This window comes from Acipenser ruthenus, chromosome 1 (genome assembly GCF_902713425.1).
Source record: "Acipenser ruthenus chromosome 1, fAciRut3.2 maternal haplotype, whole genome shotgun sequence".
Lineage (NCBI taxonomy): Eukaryota > Metazoa > Chordata > Actinopteri > Acipenseriformes > Acipenseridae > Acipenser > Acipenser ruthenus.
The window spans coordinates 67,402,523-67,421,501 of NC_081189.1; the positions used below are offsets into that span (position 1 = coordinate 67,402,523).

Sequence of the window (18,979 nt, forward strand, 5' to 3'; positions counted from 1 at the left end):
TACTTCATCCCCATTTCAGACAATTTTGCCAAATCATCTGTGCATGTCTGCCTGCATTTATTTTTTTTGTTTTTTTTCTGGGAGAACATTTTTATTTCTTAGAATTGATGGGGAAAAAGAAACACTTAATATATGCTAATGGTGTGTACTCTTTATTCTGTATTCCTAATATTATTTCAACTCATATAATATTTTGTATACAGTACAGTATACAGCATTTTATGGCAATATGTTCTGGATTTAGTGAAGCACTGGCACTAGTGTAATGGGTAATATGGGCAACCCTATGGCAATTTGGTGATATTAGTTTTTTTTTTACCAACAATTGAATTAAGTGACTCCAGCTCTCATTCAGTGACTCCAGCTCTCATGCTCAGAACCCTGCTAACATTGTCTTGTCTCTATAGCAGGGGTGCGCAAAGTTTGGGGAGAGTCAGCAAGGAGGGTGTGACTGTGACTAAAGGGGCACTTCTGTAAAAATGTCAAAGTTTTTTTTTTTTTTTTTAAAGGATCAAAAATTTAATAAATCCATAAATGACGGGTAATTAGTCCAAGTTCTTACCTTTCAAATGAGCTGTTGACAATCGCTCTAGGACTTGTAGAACCAGAGAAATGATGTTTGAAGTGGCGAGTGTCAGTGAAACTGCAGTGAACATATAAAACGTTGTAAATATGTTGCTAATAAATACATTAAAAAACAGGTATGATCTCATTCAAAATTGATTTTCATAATCCTTTGGTCATGCGTATTACAACATTACAGATGTAATTATTTTTGTACATTGTGGTTTAAATCTTTGAAAATCTGAGAGGACATGTCAGTGGGAATGATGTGACCTATCTGATGAATCACCTTGCAGTCCACGGCAATGATTGGCTAGTTACTAACAAAGAATTGCTTAAAAAGGTGAGTATTAGAGTCAGTTTTCAAGACAGCGAGTGAAAGGGTATTTGTTTCGAACAGACCATCAATCCATAAAACAACTGGTACTTGCAATTTGGTAATATGATTTGCAAGATGGCTTCCATTAGAATAGTGTATGGTATCTAGTTATGTTGTAATACAGCACATTTTCTAGTTACTGAATATAGATAACAAGAAAAATGGTCACAGATTCATAATGAATTCCACAATAGCAATAACAGTTTTAAAAAAAACGTATATACATTATATGTACTACAGTACATTGGTAGTGTAGCAAGCAAACATATTATTAGGGCAATAGCGTTCTACATGTTGTCATAAATAAAAATAGAGAATATATGTGCTTCCTGCATACCAAGACTGAATGGTAGTTGTGCTTTTTAACAAATTGAAAGGATGAGGTTCTAATTATTTTATTTAAAAAAATATCTAACAACTTCATAATTTGTTTTTGTGTTATGTATTATAATCATATTAGCATAAATGACGTTGTTTATGTTTTTGCCGTTGATAAGTGTTGTTTTTACCAGGGTAGGCCTAATTTATGTTTTAAGAAAACACACAGCAATATCAAACTTTCTGCCTTATTTTCCTGTTTAGCAAGAACTCAATTTGAAAAATGAAGTTTATGGTTTTTCTAGTTTGTTTCTGCAGTGCAAATATTGTCTGCCAAGTAAGTATTATTATTATTATTATTATTATTATTATTATGAAACCAAATCTTTTTTTAATGATGATCTATTGAAAATCTAAATTTCAGTTTTTATTATTTTAAAAGCAGTTTTCTTGTGTCTCCTCTTTCAATGTTAGGTTTATGGGCGGGATATATCTGCAAGCAAAGAGGTTTGTGTGATTGTTTTATATCTAACTCTATCAGACTACTGTATCATATAAGCTGGTGTTACTGAATCATTTTAAAATTGGTTATGCATATTTATAAAATACTGCATTGTAAAAAAACAAAACATGTTTAGATTCTAAACTTCTCAAAACATAATTTTCCTACAGTTTTACTGGTGCAGATAATGTGGTTTTTAGACCACCTGCTATATTGTGTTTTACCTACAGGCTATTTAAAGGCTAAATATGTGTTTAAATGTTGTGTTTAAAAGCTGGCTGTGTAAGAATGTGATCTATGTTAGCGTGTTGATATTGAAGTGGTTGCTCGGGCCTGTCAGCTTGTGGTATGGAAGAAAAGACACACAGTCAGTGTTCAATGGAGTCAATGTTTATGCCCTAAATTAACTGTGGTGGGGTTAACGTATTTTTATGTTTTTTAAATGGCTCTGACAAAAGCAGAAATGGCCTGAATTGCGCTTTTATGCTCGTACTGGGCACCATGTTGTAGCTTTGAGGTGCCTCCCCAAACTGGTAACTTGGGGCAGGCCCCTCCACTACTCACTCCACCACCCACCCACAACAACTAACGTCACTGACGGAGAATTCTAACACAGCTCAATAACAGAAAGGAAACTGGGACTAATTTATCAGGGGAACCCTCCCAATTATTAACATGTCAGTGTGCTCTCAGGACAGTGCGCTCTCAGGACAGTGCGCTCTCAGGATGGTTGATATATTTCTACACCAACCGAGCCTGACAACCTCATCCCCCTTTGGGAACTACTGTAGCTACAGCCTCGCTGCCCTATCCAGTTACAATATTTATTTTAAAATAAACCTTGTTAGGTCAAACATGTTCAGAATTTTAGGAGTCTTAGTCATGTATAACATTTATTTTTTAAAGTGTAGCATTTATGGGTTATAAATAATTTTGTTCTTTCAGAAATTAGGACTAAACAGAGGCATGGCAAATGGATTAAACGGAGGCATGGCAAATGGGCTGCCTCAGATGCCACAGGTATGCCTTTAATATTCATGCTTTTGGTTATTATCCTCTGCCTCTGAATTTCCTAATAGTTTGGACACTACTGTGGTTAGCCATCATACAAATGAAGAATAAATAAATAAATACCGAAATACATCAAGAACATCACAATTATTAATATAGTTAAATAGCAGTAAGCAGCTTTTTTCTCTTACCTATTATGATGTTTACAACTGGAGTTGTTTTGAATTCATTTGCTCCAATATTTTTTTTTTTATCACAGTTACTGGTACTATTACCTTATAAATGATAGCGATGAAGCCTGAAGCTGTATTACAATTTCTTTGCATTTCTAATTTATAGTTGGGTACTTGTTTCCTCATTGTAGGTAGTATCCGGTGTACCATTATTAGTTTTCCAACAGCCTGGTGTTCCTAATGGTCAACAAGGTCAAACAGGTCTACCCCTCACACCTCAACTGAATCCTAATCAGTTGCCTCAGCAGGCACTTGATATGCCACAGCTTCAGGGGCAGCTACTTCAGCTACCTAATGGGGTAATTTTTTTCTTGCCTAAGGTTTATTTAAAATAAATTAAATACATTAATTAATCATTCGCTTTTGTTAAAGTGATTTATCTTATTTATCTGTTACTGTATTGCTTTGTTTTCAAGATGCTGACTCAGTTAGGCTTTCCTCAACAACCTGGAGTGGTAATTCCATATTTTTGTATTGTTTTTATGTGTTACACCAGGGGTAAGCAACTCCAGTCCTGAAGTGCTGTACAGTTTTAAAAGGAATAATGAAATAATTTGTGCTTTAGGTCCTGTTTTGAGTTTAAATTGGTTCAATCTATTAATTAATGTATTTATTTGCAAATACATTGTAAATGTATTTCACTGTCCATTAAAATACTGAATGCTAGTTATTTGACCCAATAGCAGTACATTTTTCGACTGAGTTTTCTAAATTTAACATCACTCCATACTCCATCTATACCACTATAATCTGTAACTGTAACAATTCTGCTGGAGCAGCATGTTATTTTGCCACTGGCAGTCTTTAGTACATTCCTTTAAACAGCGCACAGGTACGGTACCTTAATGTATTATTTTGACCGACAGGGTCTGCAATACTATGTTGTATTACCTCAATCAAATCCAGCAGGAGTGCAGCAACCAATGAACCCGGTCCAACAGCAGGTGCAGTTACAGGTACGATCGTTTTGATTTACGGCTTTCAGTAAGAATAACACCAGGTTCATTGCTTTAATATATTGCTTTTTTGGTACTAATGTATTAATAGCATATTTAAATGTTGAAGAATTAAGGAAAAGCCATGCCTTAGGTTATGAATTCACTATGGTCATAATGAATTTTTTATTATTATTATTATTATTATTATTATTTCAACAATGCTGATTTTGATTATTTAATCAGTTTGTTTGTTCTTTTACCAGGGTCTGCCAGTCAATGTTGGAAACTGTATCCAACAACAAGCAATCGCTCAGGCAGCTGCAGTAGCACAGGCACAGGCACAGGCAGCAGTGAAACGAGTCAAGGTACAGTACTGTACAAAGACTGAGATGTTCCAAAATAATTTGTAGCATCATACATGTTTTCTTTCTCATACAGTATTTAATCTTTCTAAAATATTAGCCAAGGAGGTAGCAAATCTACACAGACATGTAGCTGCAAACAGGGGACTGAAATGGGGCGGTAAACATCAGAGAAAGGGGCGGTGACATCAGAGAAAGGGGCGGTGACATCAGAGAAAGGGGCGGTGACATCAGAGAAAGGGGCGGTGACATCAGAGAAAGGGGCGGTAAACATCAGAGAAACTTTACACTTCTCGGCCATCGTAGCAATCCCCACAACAACCTGCAATGCTATTTGGTTAACACTGAATTTTTTTTTTTTTAGCACTCAGCATCTGGAATGGCTCATCCAGTTAGAGAGGTATGACATGTTTACATATATATATAGCATAAAACCTCTTTCCACACTTCATGCAGTATTTTAGAAATGTACAGTGAGTAGGGAGACCTGCATTCCTTAATTCAAAAAGCATTATATAGCCTGATTAACATGGCATTACATTGTACAAAATATATCTCTTACTAAAAAGCTCAAAACACTTAAAAAAAAAAAAAAATAGAACCCAAAAATGTTCATACTGCATGGCACCTAATTCTGCTTCCCCATTTTGAAACATACAAACAGTGCCTACAATACCAAAAATGTTATAGTAAGTTTAACACCCTTTATTTTTAAATAAAAAAAAAAGTTTTGTTTCAGAACGTAGCACCTGAAAGAACTATCCAAACTCTATCAGTGATAGAAGCCTAGAGGTATGCTATTAAAACACTTCATCACACTTACTGTATGTGCTGTCCGAGGTATGTGGGCTCCCCGCTGTAGATCCCCCTGTGGTAGCTAGGTGTCACTATCATGCTTTGACACCACGTGTGGAAAGGTGGACCGAGTGGTAACAGTCAGACAGGCAACACACACACAAATTAATTGCAATTTAAGCGCAGGGTGCATATGTTTAAAGCTAAACCAAATTAAATAATTTATAAAAAAATACAAAACAAAAGTCAGCAGCATTCCCACTGAACTACTGTGCTTGCTATTAGCCTTTTCAGCCTTTTAAAATCATCACCTATATTGACTATCTAATCAGGGCCCCAGTTCTCCTCCATTCCAGCCACATTCTCACATGGCTGGAACTAAAAAAGAACTGGGGAGCCAACGCACCTCCAGGGACAGGCAACTGGAGTAAATCACAGGGTCTATTTAAGTGATTGATATGTTAATTATATTGTAATAGAATGTAATGATAGCTATATATCATTTCTCTTTTAATTACAGCCAGTTCCTGGAACTGGAATGCCAGCTGTCACTGGGGAAGAAACACAGGTCTCCTCAGGTTCAATAGCTACTGGGCCTGCTTTAACTGGTGAAGCATTAAACCCATTTTCAGTCTAGGCCCAGTTCACACTGTGTGTATTGGGAAGCCTGCTTAAACCAAGGTAACAATTGGTTTCTTTTCATTTTCGATTTTGTTTAAAATGTAATGAGGTACTGTCACCTGTGTATCAGTGAGGGTACAGCAGCATGGTAAAACAGAACACACATTCACCCAATATTCTCCTTCTCTGTGTGTGTGTGCTCTAAAATAAGGCCTAAATAACTATTAACTATATTCTTGGCTCTGCATGTGTGGAACTACAGTATGCACTGGTTCTGCAGTCTGCTGCTGCCCTGTTAAATAGGCTGTGAATTATATATTCTTTGAATCGGATATATTAAAAGGAATAAATATGTTCTCTTTCTTTTTTTTTCTCCTATAGGTGAAAATATGACAGGCCATCTTAAACATACTGACATTTTGGGGCTTGGATGTTTTATGAAACAAAATATTATTATCTGCTATTCTAATTGCATGTTGCCAGACGAGTAATTAAACCAAAATGTAGACTGTGTAGAAGATATGAAGTGATTGTACAAGAATGCAGTTCACATTTTATGGTTTCTACACAGAATTACAATATATGTGAAATATGCTTTCATTTGTGTAACCATCTAATTATCCATGTATTACATATTGTACCTTTTTTTCTTTCATGTTTCTAATTGCTTACATTATAATAAACATGCTTTTAGAATAGATATTGTTTGATTTCTGAATGGTTCAGAGGTTACAATTGCAGTCGGGAAGGCTTGATGAAGGCTGAATACAGTAAAGGTTTAATTCTAAATTACAGATTTGGCACAGTTAGCTGATAACCAGCACACATTAACTATACAGCTATTGCATTGCTCTCTACAACAGCATGCTCATACCTCTAAAGCGCCCCATAAATACCCCCTATAATATAAAAAATATACAATATTTAAAAGAAGATCATACAGTTAGGTCCTACTATTGTATTCATTTTCTTTAAAGGTGTCAAAGCGACACATCCTTTTCTGGATGGTGACTCAAGTGTAAGGTGACAGTGCAGTTTTCAAATCAAATTCTAAAGTGGAGGTTTCAGAAAGAGTCTCACCCAAGGATTAAGTAGCGTATTCCTACTAACAGACATTATATGATCACACCGCCACTGATTATGCTGCCTCAATACATTTCTCACCAGCCTAAAATGAAGGCGCCCGTAACCTTTGGAAAAAAGATGATGTTAGTCCCAGTGACTCAGTAATAATTATATTAAGACCGACAAGGTCTAGAAAATGGCTGACCAAAATGAAATCTCAAGGATATCCATTAATGAAGGGACTGAGGAGTGTCTGGTGTTTCTGTGGCTTTTTCGGCTTACCTCATTTATCAAGGTAACCTCACATGGGATTATGAAATACCTGTTTTTTTGGGGTTTTTTTTACACAGCACATAAAAAGTATGTATATTTTCAAGCATTATTAAGTGTTTTAGGTAATAAGTTAGAAAGTGTATTATTGCTTGCGTTAAATTATTCTAAGTGGTATTATAAGGTGGCATCGTATATAGGTGGCATCGTATGGCAGAATGCAGTTTTTATGTATTACAAAGGATATGGTAGGGTTGGATCCTGGAGTAAAGTCTTTCATTAGGATGCAAGTTCCAGGTGTTGTTAGGCAAGGAGAATGTCTTTAAAATTACTCCTTATGTAAATCTCATAAGCATCTAAAGACCACTGAACCAGCTTTTTGATGACATGCACAGGAATGTTTCGCAGAGCAGCTATGGTTGCCGCTCCAATCCTGAAGGAATGGCATGAATAGTTCAATGAAGAAAGACCGCCTTTTTGGAGAAGATCTTAAAGTCTTGCAGAAAACCAGGATCTGGAGACTGGCAGGTTCTGCGTAGTTAGAAACAGTGAGTCCTGAGGCCAGATATCTCGGCATGGAAGCGTGGGGACAGAAAACAGAATGAGTGTGAGCAATGTGAACAGTTACTCCTTCCCTTCATTTATCAGATTTACTATGTTTAAGAAAGATAGAAAACACACCTTGAACTACAGCAGGGGACGCAGCCACCAAACACCCTTAGAAAACGGGCCGCCAGAATATGGGCGCCCCGGGGATACTGAGTCTCTGGGGACGTGGCATGAAGATATAGCTGCCAGGTACACTTTCAATGTAGAGGGGGACCTGCCTGCCTCTAGCAAAAATTGTAAAATAATTGCTATGGGGCAGTAGATGGGGTCATGACCTCTGGCCATACACCACTTTTGAAAATACCTCCACGTAAGCATATAGTGCTGTTGTGGAGGAAGCCCTGTCATTCTGCAGTGTACTAGCAACCACATTTGAGAGTCCTAAGGCAGAAAGACGGTCCCGTTCAGAAGCCAGACCCACAGCTGGAGTCTGCCCGGTTCTAGGTGCCAGAGGGTGCCTTGCGCCTGACTGAGGCGATCCTTGCACAGCGGGATCTCCCAGGGCTGGCTCTGCAGCAGCTGGCAAAGGTTTGAAAACCAGATTCTCCTGGGCCATCTGGGGGCCACCAGGAAAAGTCACTTTTTCTCTCCTGACCTTCTCGAGGAAGGCAGGGAGCAGCGGTATCGGTGGGAAAGCGTACAAAAGCGCTTTGGGCCATTCATTGGCTAGTTCACTGCTCGGAGCGCCAGCATATTTATGTGCAGGGATGACCAGCGACCTGTCCAGGACCCGCTGACTCCTCTGCCTGCCCAGACCACACCCCAACCCAGGTTGGATGTGTCTGTCGTCACCACTTGACGGTTGTGTATCACTCCGTCCTTACGCTTTCGGCTCAGGTGAGAGGCTTGCCTCCACCAGTGTAGGGCTTCCCAGCATAGGCAAGACACAGTCAGCCGACGGTGTCTGTCGCGCTTGGGGTGTAGCTGAAAGGCACTGAGCTATGCTTGGATCGGTGCATGTGGAGTAACCCAGTTGGATGGATGATGAAGCTGCGGCCGTCAGACCCAATAGTTTTTGACACTACACCAATTGTACTGTGAACCCTTGTTGAAACAGGGCCAGACAGTTCTGAATGGCAAGTGGCAATCCGGCTTCCAGCAATAAATTGCAGGGGAACTCCAGAAAACAAGAGAGAGAGATAGCTGCTTCACACAGGCTCAATCACAGCAACTGGACAAGGGTGTCTAGCCTGGACTGTGTGCAGTCACACAACTGGGGGCAGCATGTAGCCTACAGCGGAGTGAAGCACCGCTTACAGGCAGAGGGCATCGAGGCACCGAGGGCACCGAGCCCTGTGTCGCATGCACCGAGCAACGAGGCACTATGTGCACCGAGGCACCGAAGCGCTGTGGGGCAGCTGAGGACTGCACAGGCAGTCACACTCATACGACGGACAGCCGAGAAAAAACGTCCTGCGACACAAGCAAAGCAGGCCGCAAGAAAACAAAAAGACACTCAAATGGAGCCACTGATTCCACGAGAGCGGCAAGCCAGCCAGTCGACTCAGAGGAGCTCTTTCAAAACACACTCAGGTTAGTGACACAGATAGCTTACCTTACCGTACCGTAGTGAGAGGCAAAAGAGGAAGTGAACTCCACAGAGTGTCTACTTATTCCCTCGGCAGGCAGGACCGAGGACTCTGTCACTCCACGGAGGGGTCTATCAGCAGCTCTGACATAAAATGCTCAGCGAACACCTGCCTAAGTCAGGCGTATCCCAAAGGTATTGGTTGGTGGTTGCCTTTGAATTGAAAGGGAACCATGAGCACTTCACAAACCCGGACACAGGAGTCCACTCCAACAATGTGGAGAACGACTAGGCCCATGCTAAGAAACGATTTAAAACAATGCAGGGTCCAGCAGAAAAGATGATACCATCGTACGTGATATGCATTTATCAATATTCTGCATCATATAGCACAGGGTTGTCCAGATGTGGCGATTTGCAAGAAAATTGCTGAAATAAATATTTGCAGACATCTATTTCTTGTAACTTTTTTCCTCATCCACAAAAGCAAAACTCTCTCTCTCTCTCTCTCTCTCTCTCTCTCTCTCTCTCTCTCTCTCTCTCTCTCTCTCTCTCTCTCTCTCTCTCTCTCTCTCTCTCTCTCTCTCTCTCTCTCTCTCTCTCTCTCTCTCTCTCTCTCTCTCTCTCTCTCTCTCTCTGTTTTTTGGTGCATGGAATGGTTGCTACTCAATGGCTAATGTTCCCACATTTTTAAATATACATTATGTGTAAAGAGTAAGGCTCTGTAGACACGTTTTCCAGACAGCTTAAGCCTGTAGCTTATGCTTGCTGATCTTTCAGCAGTTTATAAGGGATACTTCATACCATTTTAATTTTCTGAATGGTTACTTACATTTGCATTGGGGCAATTAACTATAGCAAGCCATGTTGCTTTCACTATTCAATACTTCTCAATGGTAAACAGCAATTCAAATACTTGGACTAATTATAATACAATAAATGATCAACTCCTATACACTTTATTAAATAACAAAACATGATCAGCTGCAGGTTTTTCAGATAAGGCTGGGAAGTCATTAGGGGAATTTTTCATTCAGGGGTGATTTATTTAATTATTATGTGTAGTACTATAAAATACATTGAAATGAGTTGTTTAGATAATTAAAATTGACCCCTATATTTGCTTGTGTAAGGGTGTACTGTAACTGGGCTGTGAAACTTAACATGAATGGGTGTTTTGTTTTCCAGACAGTAACATGCATATTAACTCAGGTAATGGATGTACTTATAATAATATAGTACCCATCCAGCAGACTATGTAGTAATGTGGGATTTCTGTCACACCTAATGAATACCCAGACACTTCTTAGTACTGATTGGCTGAATTAGATTCAAGAGAAAGTTTAAAATGCTAAAGAACAAAGGAGGTACAGACAACAGAAGAAGATATTCTGAAGTCAGCCTACCGTCCAGGCACAACAGCTCTCGCTGCACACCTGTAAGTCAAATACTGTACTAATGTTTTTAATTTGTTATCTACAGATGTCTTATGTTTAGTATTTGTATGAAAAAAATCTATTTATAGGTTCTGGTTTAAGGGTACTGTTCTGGACTAACATCATTTTGACTTATCAAATCTTAATTATATTAAACATACTGTATGTATTATGTAGGCTTGAAAGGAGGTATAACTGCAGTGTACAAACATTTAAAAAAATTACAAAATGTAAACTTTGTTTTTTTTGGATGTTTACAAAAGGTTTCAATTATTTAAAGAAATCATTAATTTTAGACATTTTGGATAAAAGCCCTTCTTCAGCTGTGTAGAAAAGTTAAGTGAGTAAACTTAACTTTTTAAGTAAAGTGCAGTAAACTTGTTTTTTTTTTCATGAATTCTGTGGATGATGTCATGCTTATGTCAGAATAGAATGTTAATTCCAAGAGGTTCCAAAGTTCCTAATTTGAAGATAAACTTGTGTTCCCTTTGTTTCGGAGAAGGAAAACGTTATCTTAAACATGTGCGCTTACTAAATTCAGTTTTGTTTTTTCATTTTTTAGAAAGTGAAGGATGAAGATTGTGGCAGTACTATCCTGTTTTCTAGGCACACACGTTGCTTTACCAGTAAGTATATGATTCGCCTTTGCATATTTTCCATGTTACTGATTCTTTAATTTACAGTAAATTCATATCAGCCTAGTAAAATCAGGAGACATTTCATTAAGAAAATCCATATACGACACCATGAAATGCAGTTTAAATGTGTCAGAAAATTCCCTTTTGTAACTATTGTTATTTTTTGTCAAAATTATAGCTATACCTGAACAACTATGCAAGCAACAGTGTGGAGGTAATTTGTTATGCTTATTTCATCATTTAGATATTATAACATGTCCCATGAAAACTGATGATATATTTATTTGTTTATATCTGCGTGTAAATAACAATTATTACAATTACATTTTTTTCAGTTTTTGGGGTACTCTGGACTTGACCACAATGGTGTTAGTTACAGACAACAGGTAACATTCTCTTTTCTTTTAGTCATAAATATTAATCATTCCTTATATTCCATCTATAACTATCTACAGTCCCCCAAAATCACTTTGTTTAGCTTTAAATAAAATACCAGTTTACTTACTTAAATGTTTTTAAAAGTGCCTCATTGTTTAAATGTGTAATAATGTGTATTTTTTTTTTCTTGACAGGCATTGCCATATGTCCCCTCTTATGTACCTGTATACCAACAACAACCAGGCCTTAGGAGGACACATCAGGTTGCTAGGCAACCTTCAATATTCATGCCAGCACACGGACCAATGAAACCTCAAATAATAATGCCAGTGCAATGGCCAATGGAACCTCCTATGCTAATGCCAGCACAAGATCCAATGAATCCTCAAGTGTTTTTCCACAATCTAGGAAACCTACCCCCTCAAGTAATGCTTCCCTCTCAGGTAGTCCTGACTCCACAGATCAATCAAGTTCCTAATGGACCATCTCAGCAGGATCAAACACCTCAGTCACCAAATAAACCTCCTCAAGATCCTCAAATGCAGCCACAAGAACCGCGGCTGCCTAACCAGGTACAGTACAGTGCTGGCAACTTTTAATGAAACAGGACCGGAATCTTTTTCCAGTCAGGGACTTTTCATTCATGAACGTGTTCTTTTTATTTCAGGTGTTTCCTCAACAGCCTAACCAGGTACACCTTTAATCAACTAAGTCAGGAATTGCTGTCAGTCAATGAGAAATATATTTACATTTTCCATTCCAATTACCTTGTGTATGCTTTTCATTTCAAATACAACCCTTCATTAGTGTCCCCACAACAGAGACAGGACAGGTGATATTATATATGAAAAGTATTACTCATACAAATTAACTTTTCTTACTGTTTTTATTTTTTTTTCTTACAGGGCTTTCCGTACTATTTTGCATATCAATTCCCTCAACAGCAAAGCCATCTACCAAAACCAACCCAACTACCAGGGGAGCAGCAGACAGAACAACCAACCAATCAGCCAGCCTCTGGGTCATTACAGGTAGATAATATAAATAATAATTGCTACAGGTATTTTCCCCAATTAAACTCTAAACTACTAAACCCCCATAAAAAACAGAAGCAGCAAGTTATGTTTTATGTTTACCTTTTTTATGTTCTGTCACATCAGTTATACAGTAACTTATTTGGACGTCTTATTTTGCACTACATTCTGAGCAAAAAAGGGGGCCTACTGTATATCATTTTAAAGAAAGGGTGACAGTAATGGAAAACAATACAATTGTCAGCTTACAGTAGGTAATTACAGTAAATCTGTCGGTAAAGACACTGGTATACATACTAAAATTATATAAACAAGTTAATGAAAGTATTATCAAACATTTTGAATGATTCTTTTTTTTGCAGAAAATATCACCTCTAGAAGGACAGGGCATCCTGTCAGAAGCATCTGTTGCACCAACTACTGATACCAATACTGTTACTGATAAGGTACAGATTGAAATGTAATTCCTTTTTAAAACACTTGGTATTGGTGTTTTTTTTTATATATATGAAATAAACTTATTAAATTCAATGACAAACAATTTGACAAAAAGTCCTTACTAAGTTTATTTTAGCATTTTTAAATGCAAACGTACATACAGTAGCATAGGCGCCTAACCCATGGGGCAGAAGGGGCATGTGCCACCCACTTTGAATATGGATAGGGAGGGGGGCAAACTATATATTTTGCCACTCCACTTTTTTTTGTTTATTAAATATGTATTATACCTTGTTGTGTTTGGCATTGACTTATCTTTACAAGGTTGAAAATATAAACTTGGGCACGTATTCAGAGGATGGGCCAGATTTATAAACAATCACACTAAATTCTCCCTGCACGAACATCTTGGTTTGAGCCAAGGTTTGCACCGTGACTAACGTTAGCTAACAGTAAGAAAAAACGCTAAGTAAATGTGAACTCGGCAGGCGATCAGGAGAGACGACTGCACGAAATGTTAATACTTACTATAAATATATACATAGGCATATGTTTTTTATTTATGACTCGCAAAAATATCTGAAGGAAGAGAGAGTATCAGACCATTATTAAAAATTAAATAATGTTGGGTTTTAGAATTAAAAATAGGGTAATGTTGCCGTGGGGCCATGAACAAATTCAAGTTCAATTCCCACCAAAATCATTTATTATTTAACTTAGATTAAGGATTAGTAAATATATTTAAAAAAACCTGGCATTTCAAAATCACATAAGCCTGATTTTACTTTAGTGAAAAAGTTGGCTACAATTATTTTTACATTAAAAACTTGTAACTTGTTCTTTGCTGATATTAATTTTCAGCTTTCATATCAAAGCATGTGTACTTATTGCCGTGTGAGGGCAGGTGCTTATTGTTTCAACCTATCAGCACCAAACATTGCCCTGTGATTGCCTTTTTTTTTATCTCTCACTCTAAGAACTACAGAAAAACATTAAAAAACTAACACATGTCAGTAAAAAGATTAACTGTATATCACTGTCACAGAACCTTCCAGAATGTGGTTACAGCAAACCCAGGGTCGTTACACAGCTCCCTTCTTAAAGTCCCTCGTCCTGGAGGGGACCAACAAAGTCCCAAAATGACATGGGGGTCTGCGTTGGCGTTGAGGTCTTGGCTTCCCAGGTGACCCAGGGCTCCATGCATCTGCAGGTGGCAAACTGCCGAGTACAGGTGGAGGGGGACTGTCAGGCAGGGCAGGGCCAGGGCTGAAGTGTGGCGGAGCAGGACTGTCAGGTAAGGGGGAGGTAGGTGCTGCTGTGTCAGGCTGCACAGGTTCCCATCCTCGGTAGGGTGCGAGCTGATGCCGGTGGAGTACCATCCACCGTCCTCTGGGTGGAAGTCTAGCTTGGGGCAGCAGTGGCCCCGCTTCCATTGGGGGCTGTATACCCAGACCAGCTCCCCCACTGTGAAGTGCCTCCCTCTTGCCCTGGTGTCGTAGCTTCTTTTCTGCCAGCAGCCTGCAATATAACTAGTTCCTGGTGAAGTTGCGGGCCAACTCCGGGCGTTCCTGTAGCAGCCTGGCATGCTTCGGTCTGGGTGGTTCAGCGGAGGGGTCCAGCAGCCTGCCGAACACCATCTCGGCAGGGCTGGGAAGTTCCTGGCCCAACATCAAGAGCACAGAGGTGCAGGAGGTGGAGTCTTGTACTGTTCTCGGTATTCAGGCCACAGACAACAGTGCCCTCTGTGGGCTAAAGAAAGTAAAACCAAAAGAAAATAATAAAACTGGGCACCAGTGCGGTGTTGCAAATAAAACTTCTGTCTCCCGTGTGTGTCAGTGAATTGCCCACCACCCTTCCACTAAGTAGCTAATCAAATTTGTAACTAATGTGTGTAATGCATTGTACTTAAGTGAAACACTTTATTTTATGTCATGTAATAGCTGTGGATAGCTGTTTTTAACTATGTAGGCAAATCATGCAAAGCTATTCGAGTAGCACTTTAAGTGAGTGACAGCAATAGCAGTACAAACTAACACAACATTTATGTGTTTTGTTCTTCATTTAATTTTGGTTCAATAAAGGAATATAATTAATTATTCTCATGTGTACCATGTGTGGCATAACTTAGCATGTGTTGATATAAAACACTCAGAAATACAGGATCAGCTACATTATCAATGGATGTATTTATATTATATCTCAGTCATGATAATTACTTCAGAGATAACAACTGCTACAAAAGGAAAAATAAGGTTGCTCTGAGTCAGAGATTATTAACCCAAATTGTTCTCCATGGCTCCACTTCCCACAGGATAAGCCTCCCAGTAATTATTTCTGATACACATTTTCAAATTTCTAAAACAAATGGAATTCTGAGAAAACCAGAAGGGAGTTTACCACACCCAAAGGTTTGTTTAAAATGAAACAGTATTTATTGTTGTCACAGTACCATCATAAAGTAACAGCCATTCATTGGCAAGTAACATTGGCTGTTCTAACAGTATAACAATTATACACAGAAAGGCTGATATATGAACAGGTCACTATTAGTACATTTAAAAAGTGCCAATCACTACCCACCATAATGGCTAGGCTCCTGTGGATATCCTGTGGGGACACACAAGCACTTATAGCCTGAATGGCCCTAGGCAGCCAAACACAGCACCATCAGTTCCCCCTTACCTGAATGGCGCCATTTCATTGACTAAGCTTTTTGCCTACATGACCAGCCAATCACCACCAAACTCTCTATTGTACAGAGGATGGTACATTGAAAAGCTCCTGCTCCCCTATAGGTAGCAGCACTCAGTACACACCTCAGGACACCAGGAATACAATGTAGCCCAAATAACCTCCCTCCTGAATTAATTAAACGGTGCACAACCAGGCTGGGACTGTGATAATCTTACCATTTACATACAATATTCATTTAAAAATCACAAACTTAAGACTGGTAAAATAAAACACAAAAAAGACTACCAACAAAACATATTGCACTCTCAAAACTAGTATAGCGTAAAACTTCAATTAAATGGCCTACTTTCAGCACGCTTAAAATTATCAAAACTTTTAATAATGTAGTAATTGCATTACGCAACTATGCATTACATGTAGGCCTACCTTCAATTATGTTTTCTATTATTATTATTTATTAATCCTGTGAGTCACTGTCATCGCTGTCACTTATTAGCAGTTCATTACACTCAAGCTCCTCCTCATCTTCCTAAGCTTCAATGGTAATGACAGAGACCCGGCGTTTAGTAGAGACCTGGCGTTTATTAACAATATTTGCCAGAAGAACGGTGCATATTGGAGTTAGGCGATTATTTGAGACCCGGCAATTATTTGAAGTTTTACGGGATTTAGTTGAATTTCATTCTCATTCTTGTTTTTAATTTGATTGTACAATTAATTCATATATCCCCAGTTTTGATTTAACACATTCTAAATGTGTGTACATTATTCATTAGATAACATGCGAACCTCAGTTTCATCGTACAAAGCAGAACAATCAAACTCGCTTTAAAACATATCGTTCGTACAGCATTACAATTTCAACCCATTTTCTTTAACCCAAAAACCTTCTAAGAGTTGCATACAATATATTTTTGCTCACGTATCAAGGTGGGGTATGGAACACAAAACAAATTAAATACTCACACATACTTTATTCTGTTATCAAAAAATTATTCAATAGTGAATAAACAAAATCAGTCATAATAATAATCTAAGTGATACTAAATCACAAACAATATTGTGAACGTGCAAATAAAAATACATAAAAGTAACACCATGTTACAAAAACCTTAAATGTTTTTTTTTTCTTTTTTTTTTTTTTTTTTCTTAATGCAGCCATTTTGTAACAGCAAATGGACCTTCATAAGAGGGCTTCACCATCTGGTAAGGCCCTTCTCATTAATGCCCGAGCCAAACAAGGTGGGCCTTACCAGATTACCTTTACATTCTGGGAACAGCACCGCAATGGGAACAAACTGTACACCTAATTATACCAGTCTTTATATCCGAAATGAATAGAACAGTGAGACACAGACACACAATCCATGATGTGAGAAATGGAGGATACACTTTTAACTCTCTCTGAAACAGTTAACAAAATGACTCCTGACCTACAAGACTGATTTAATTAATTAAAATAAGCTTTAAGAAAACAGTCCTTATTTGAGAATAGAGCCCTACAGTATATTGCAACACCTATGACACAGCACTCCTGTTATGCTAATATACTATGTCAGTAATTTCAAGGTTGTTTTAAAAGGTGTTTTTGTTACCCATCAGCACAAACAACGCTGCTTCTATTATATAAAACATTTTCTGTGAAATAATGTTACTATGCCACTGAGATTCTGATTGCTGTCAATGTTATACCATCTCCTCCTCACAGTGTTAAATTAAGTATCAACCAGACAGGCTTACCCCTTGTCCATTAAGTCATTACATTTAATGCCAGTACTTCATCTGTAATGCTAGTAAATTTGTGCTTGCAAACCAGTATTTACCACACGCAGCTGTCAGTCTGACAAGTTAACTACAAGGAAGATAAGGGAAGCCATATTTATATAATTTTTGAGAGGGTCAGAGGTATCACACATGGCCTACGACTTGATGATGTTGGCTTAGTGAAACGGCCCGACACCGCAGTGACATCAGCAGTAATTATTCTTTTAGGGATTATTCCTCCAGGTGAGTATTATAGAGGATCAGGCACAGATGATCCACCTCAAACCACCCCGAACCAGTCTAACCACAACAAATTCCAGACAGCCCCATGTGCAGCTTTAATTTATATTAAATATAATTGCCATTAACAACAGGGGTACCAACAAAGTCACGTCCTTATCAGCAGTAAATGCTGGTTCATTTATTTATTTTAAGTTAGCGCTACTATATTTTCAGTGTCCACTCCACAGCTTAGTATACATAGCTTACCTCAAAAACAGCTGAAGAAATATCAAATTGTTTTGCAAAACGCTTTGTAAAATCTTTTTTTTGTTCCAAAATATTTGACACCTGAAGGATGTCATGTTTTTCACAGATTGTTTTCAGCCTTGCAGATGTTTGGTTGATTTTACTGTTGCTCGATTGGAGGGTAGGGATATTACCAAAACACTGAACCACTACAAACTTGTGCAGACAGCCAGTATCTCTCACAAAAAAACTTCACGATTGTTTAGAGGTAGCCATAATTTATTACTGTATATCTAATTTACAAACAGGCAATTCCTCCCCCCCTAACCCAACCCAACCCCATACACCCACTTTTTTCACACTGCACGCTGTAATTATATGATAAATTTTAAGCAATATCCACAGTTTTGCGATGATATGGACTGCTCGGTTATTTGGAATGTTTCTGTAATTATAGTAATTTATATCCATTGACTACATACCTGCCTACATACAGCAACTGCTTACTCAGTGCTAAGTTTCCTTCAATGTCAAGTTTCTTTCTAAACAATCTATGGTTTACTGTATAATGTTAAAAATAAACAGCTTGGCCTGGTCTTTTCTTGTTCTGTGATAATTACAAATTGAAACATTTAGCAATATGAATCAAGTTATTCCAGCAAGAGAGAACTTGATTTTCTTAATTCTTAAGAAAATTACATTAGGACTACTTTACTGTTTACTAAAAGAATGATACATTGTACTCTATCAAATATATTTAATTTTAATATTAGATTAATTTTGGTTAGGTAATGTCTGTGGGTGTTTAGCCTGTGCCCATGATTTACTACAAAGTCATTCAAAAACCCAGAACTATCTTTTACCATCTAATAGTGCATGGTACTAGCCATATGCTACAATTTATAACGTAAACTATACAAATAGCAACAAGAAG

At 38.0% G+C, this 18,979-nt stretch overlaps 2 protein-coding genes across 5 annotated transcripts; both read left to right on the forward strand.

Moving 5' to 3' along the window:
* The first annotated feature begins 668 nt into the window (after positions 1-668).
* LOC117420486 (uncharacterized) lies at positions 669-6,415 on the forward strand. Of its 2 annotated transcripts, none has more exons than XM_034033940.3 (11): positions 669-987; positions 1,526-1,598; positions 1,736-1,768; positions 2,709-2,783; positions 3,139-3,306; positions 3,424-3,462; positions 3,874-3,963; positions 4,209-4,310; positions 4,672-4,707; positions 5,623-5,783; positions 6,105-6,415. In XM_034033940.3, exons 2-10 carry the CDS (start codon positions 1,545-1,547, stop codon positions 5,737-5,739), a joined length of 714 nt encoding a protein of 237 aa, XP_033889831.1. In that variant the 5' UTR covers positions 669-987; positions 1,526-1,544; the 3' UTR covers positions 5,740-5,783; positions 6,105-6,415. The 2 variants fall into 2 exon arrangements, with proteins under 2 accessions (XP_033889831.1, XP_058883935.1); XM_059027952.1 differs by having other exon boundaries at positions 672-1,001.
* Positions 6,416-10,566: 4,151 nt separating this feature from the next.
* On the forward strand, positions 10,567-15,112 carry LOC131737665 (uncharacterized). 3 transcript variants are annotated; one of them, XM_059027979.1, is made up of 9 exons: positions 10,567-10,633; positions 11,194-11,257; positions 11,448-11,483; positions 11,605-11,655; positions 11,842-11,910; positions 12,091-12,219; positions 12,315-12,338; positions 12,553-12,678; positions 13,044-15,112. In XM_059027979.1, exons 2-9 carry the CDS (start codon positions 11,204-11,206, stop codon positions 13,143-13,145), a joined length of 591 nt encoding a protein of 196 aa, XP_058883962.1. In that variant the 5' UTR covers positions 10,567-10,633; positions 11,194-11,203; the 3' UTR covers positions 13,146-15,112. The 3 variants fall into 3 exon arrangements, with proteins under 3 accessions (XP_058883962.1, XP_058883944.1, XP_058883953.1); XM_059027961.1 differs by having other exon boundaries at positions 11,842-12,219; positions 13,044-15,099; XM_059027970.1 differs by lacking the exon at positions 12,315-12,338 and having other exon boundaries at positions 11,842-12,219; positions 13,044-15,100.
* Positions 15,113-18,979: the final 3,867 nt, after the last annotated feature.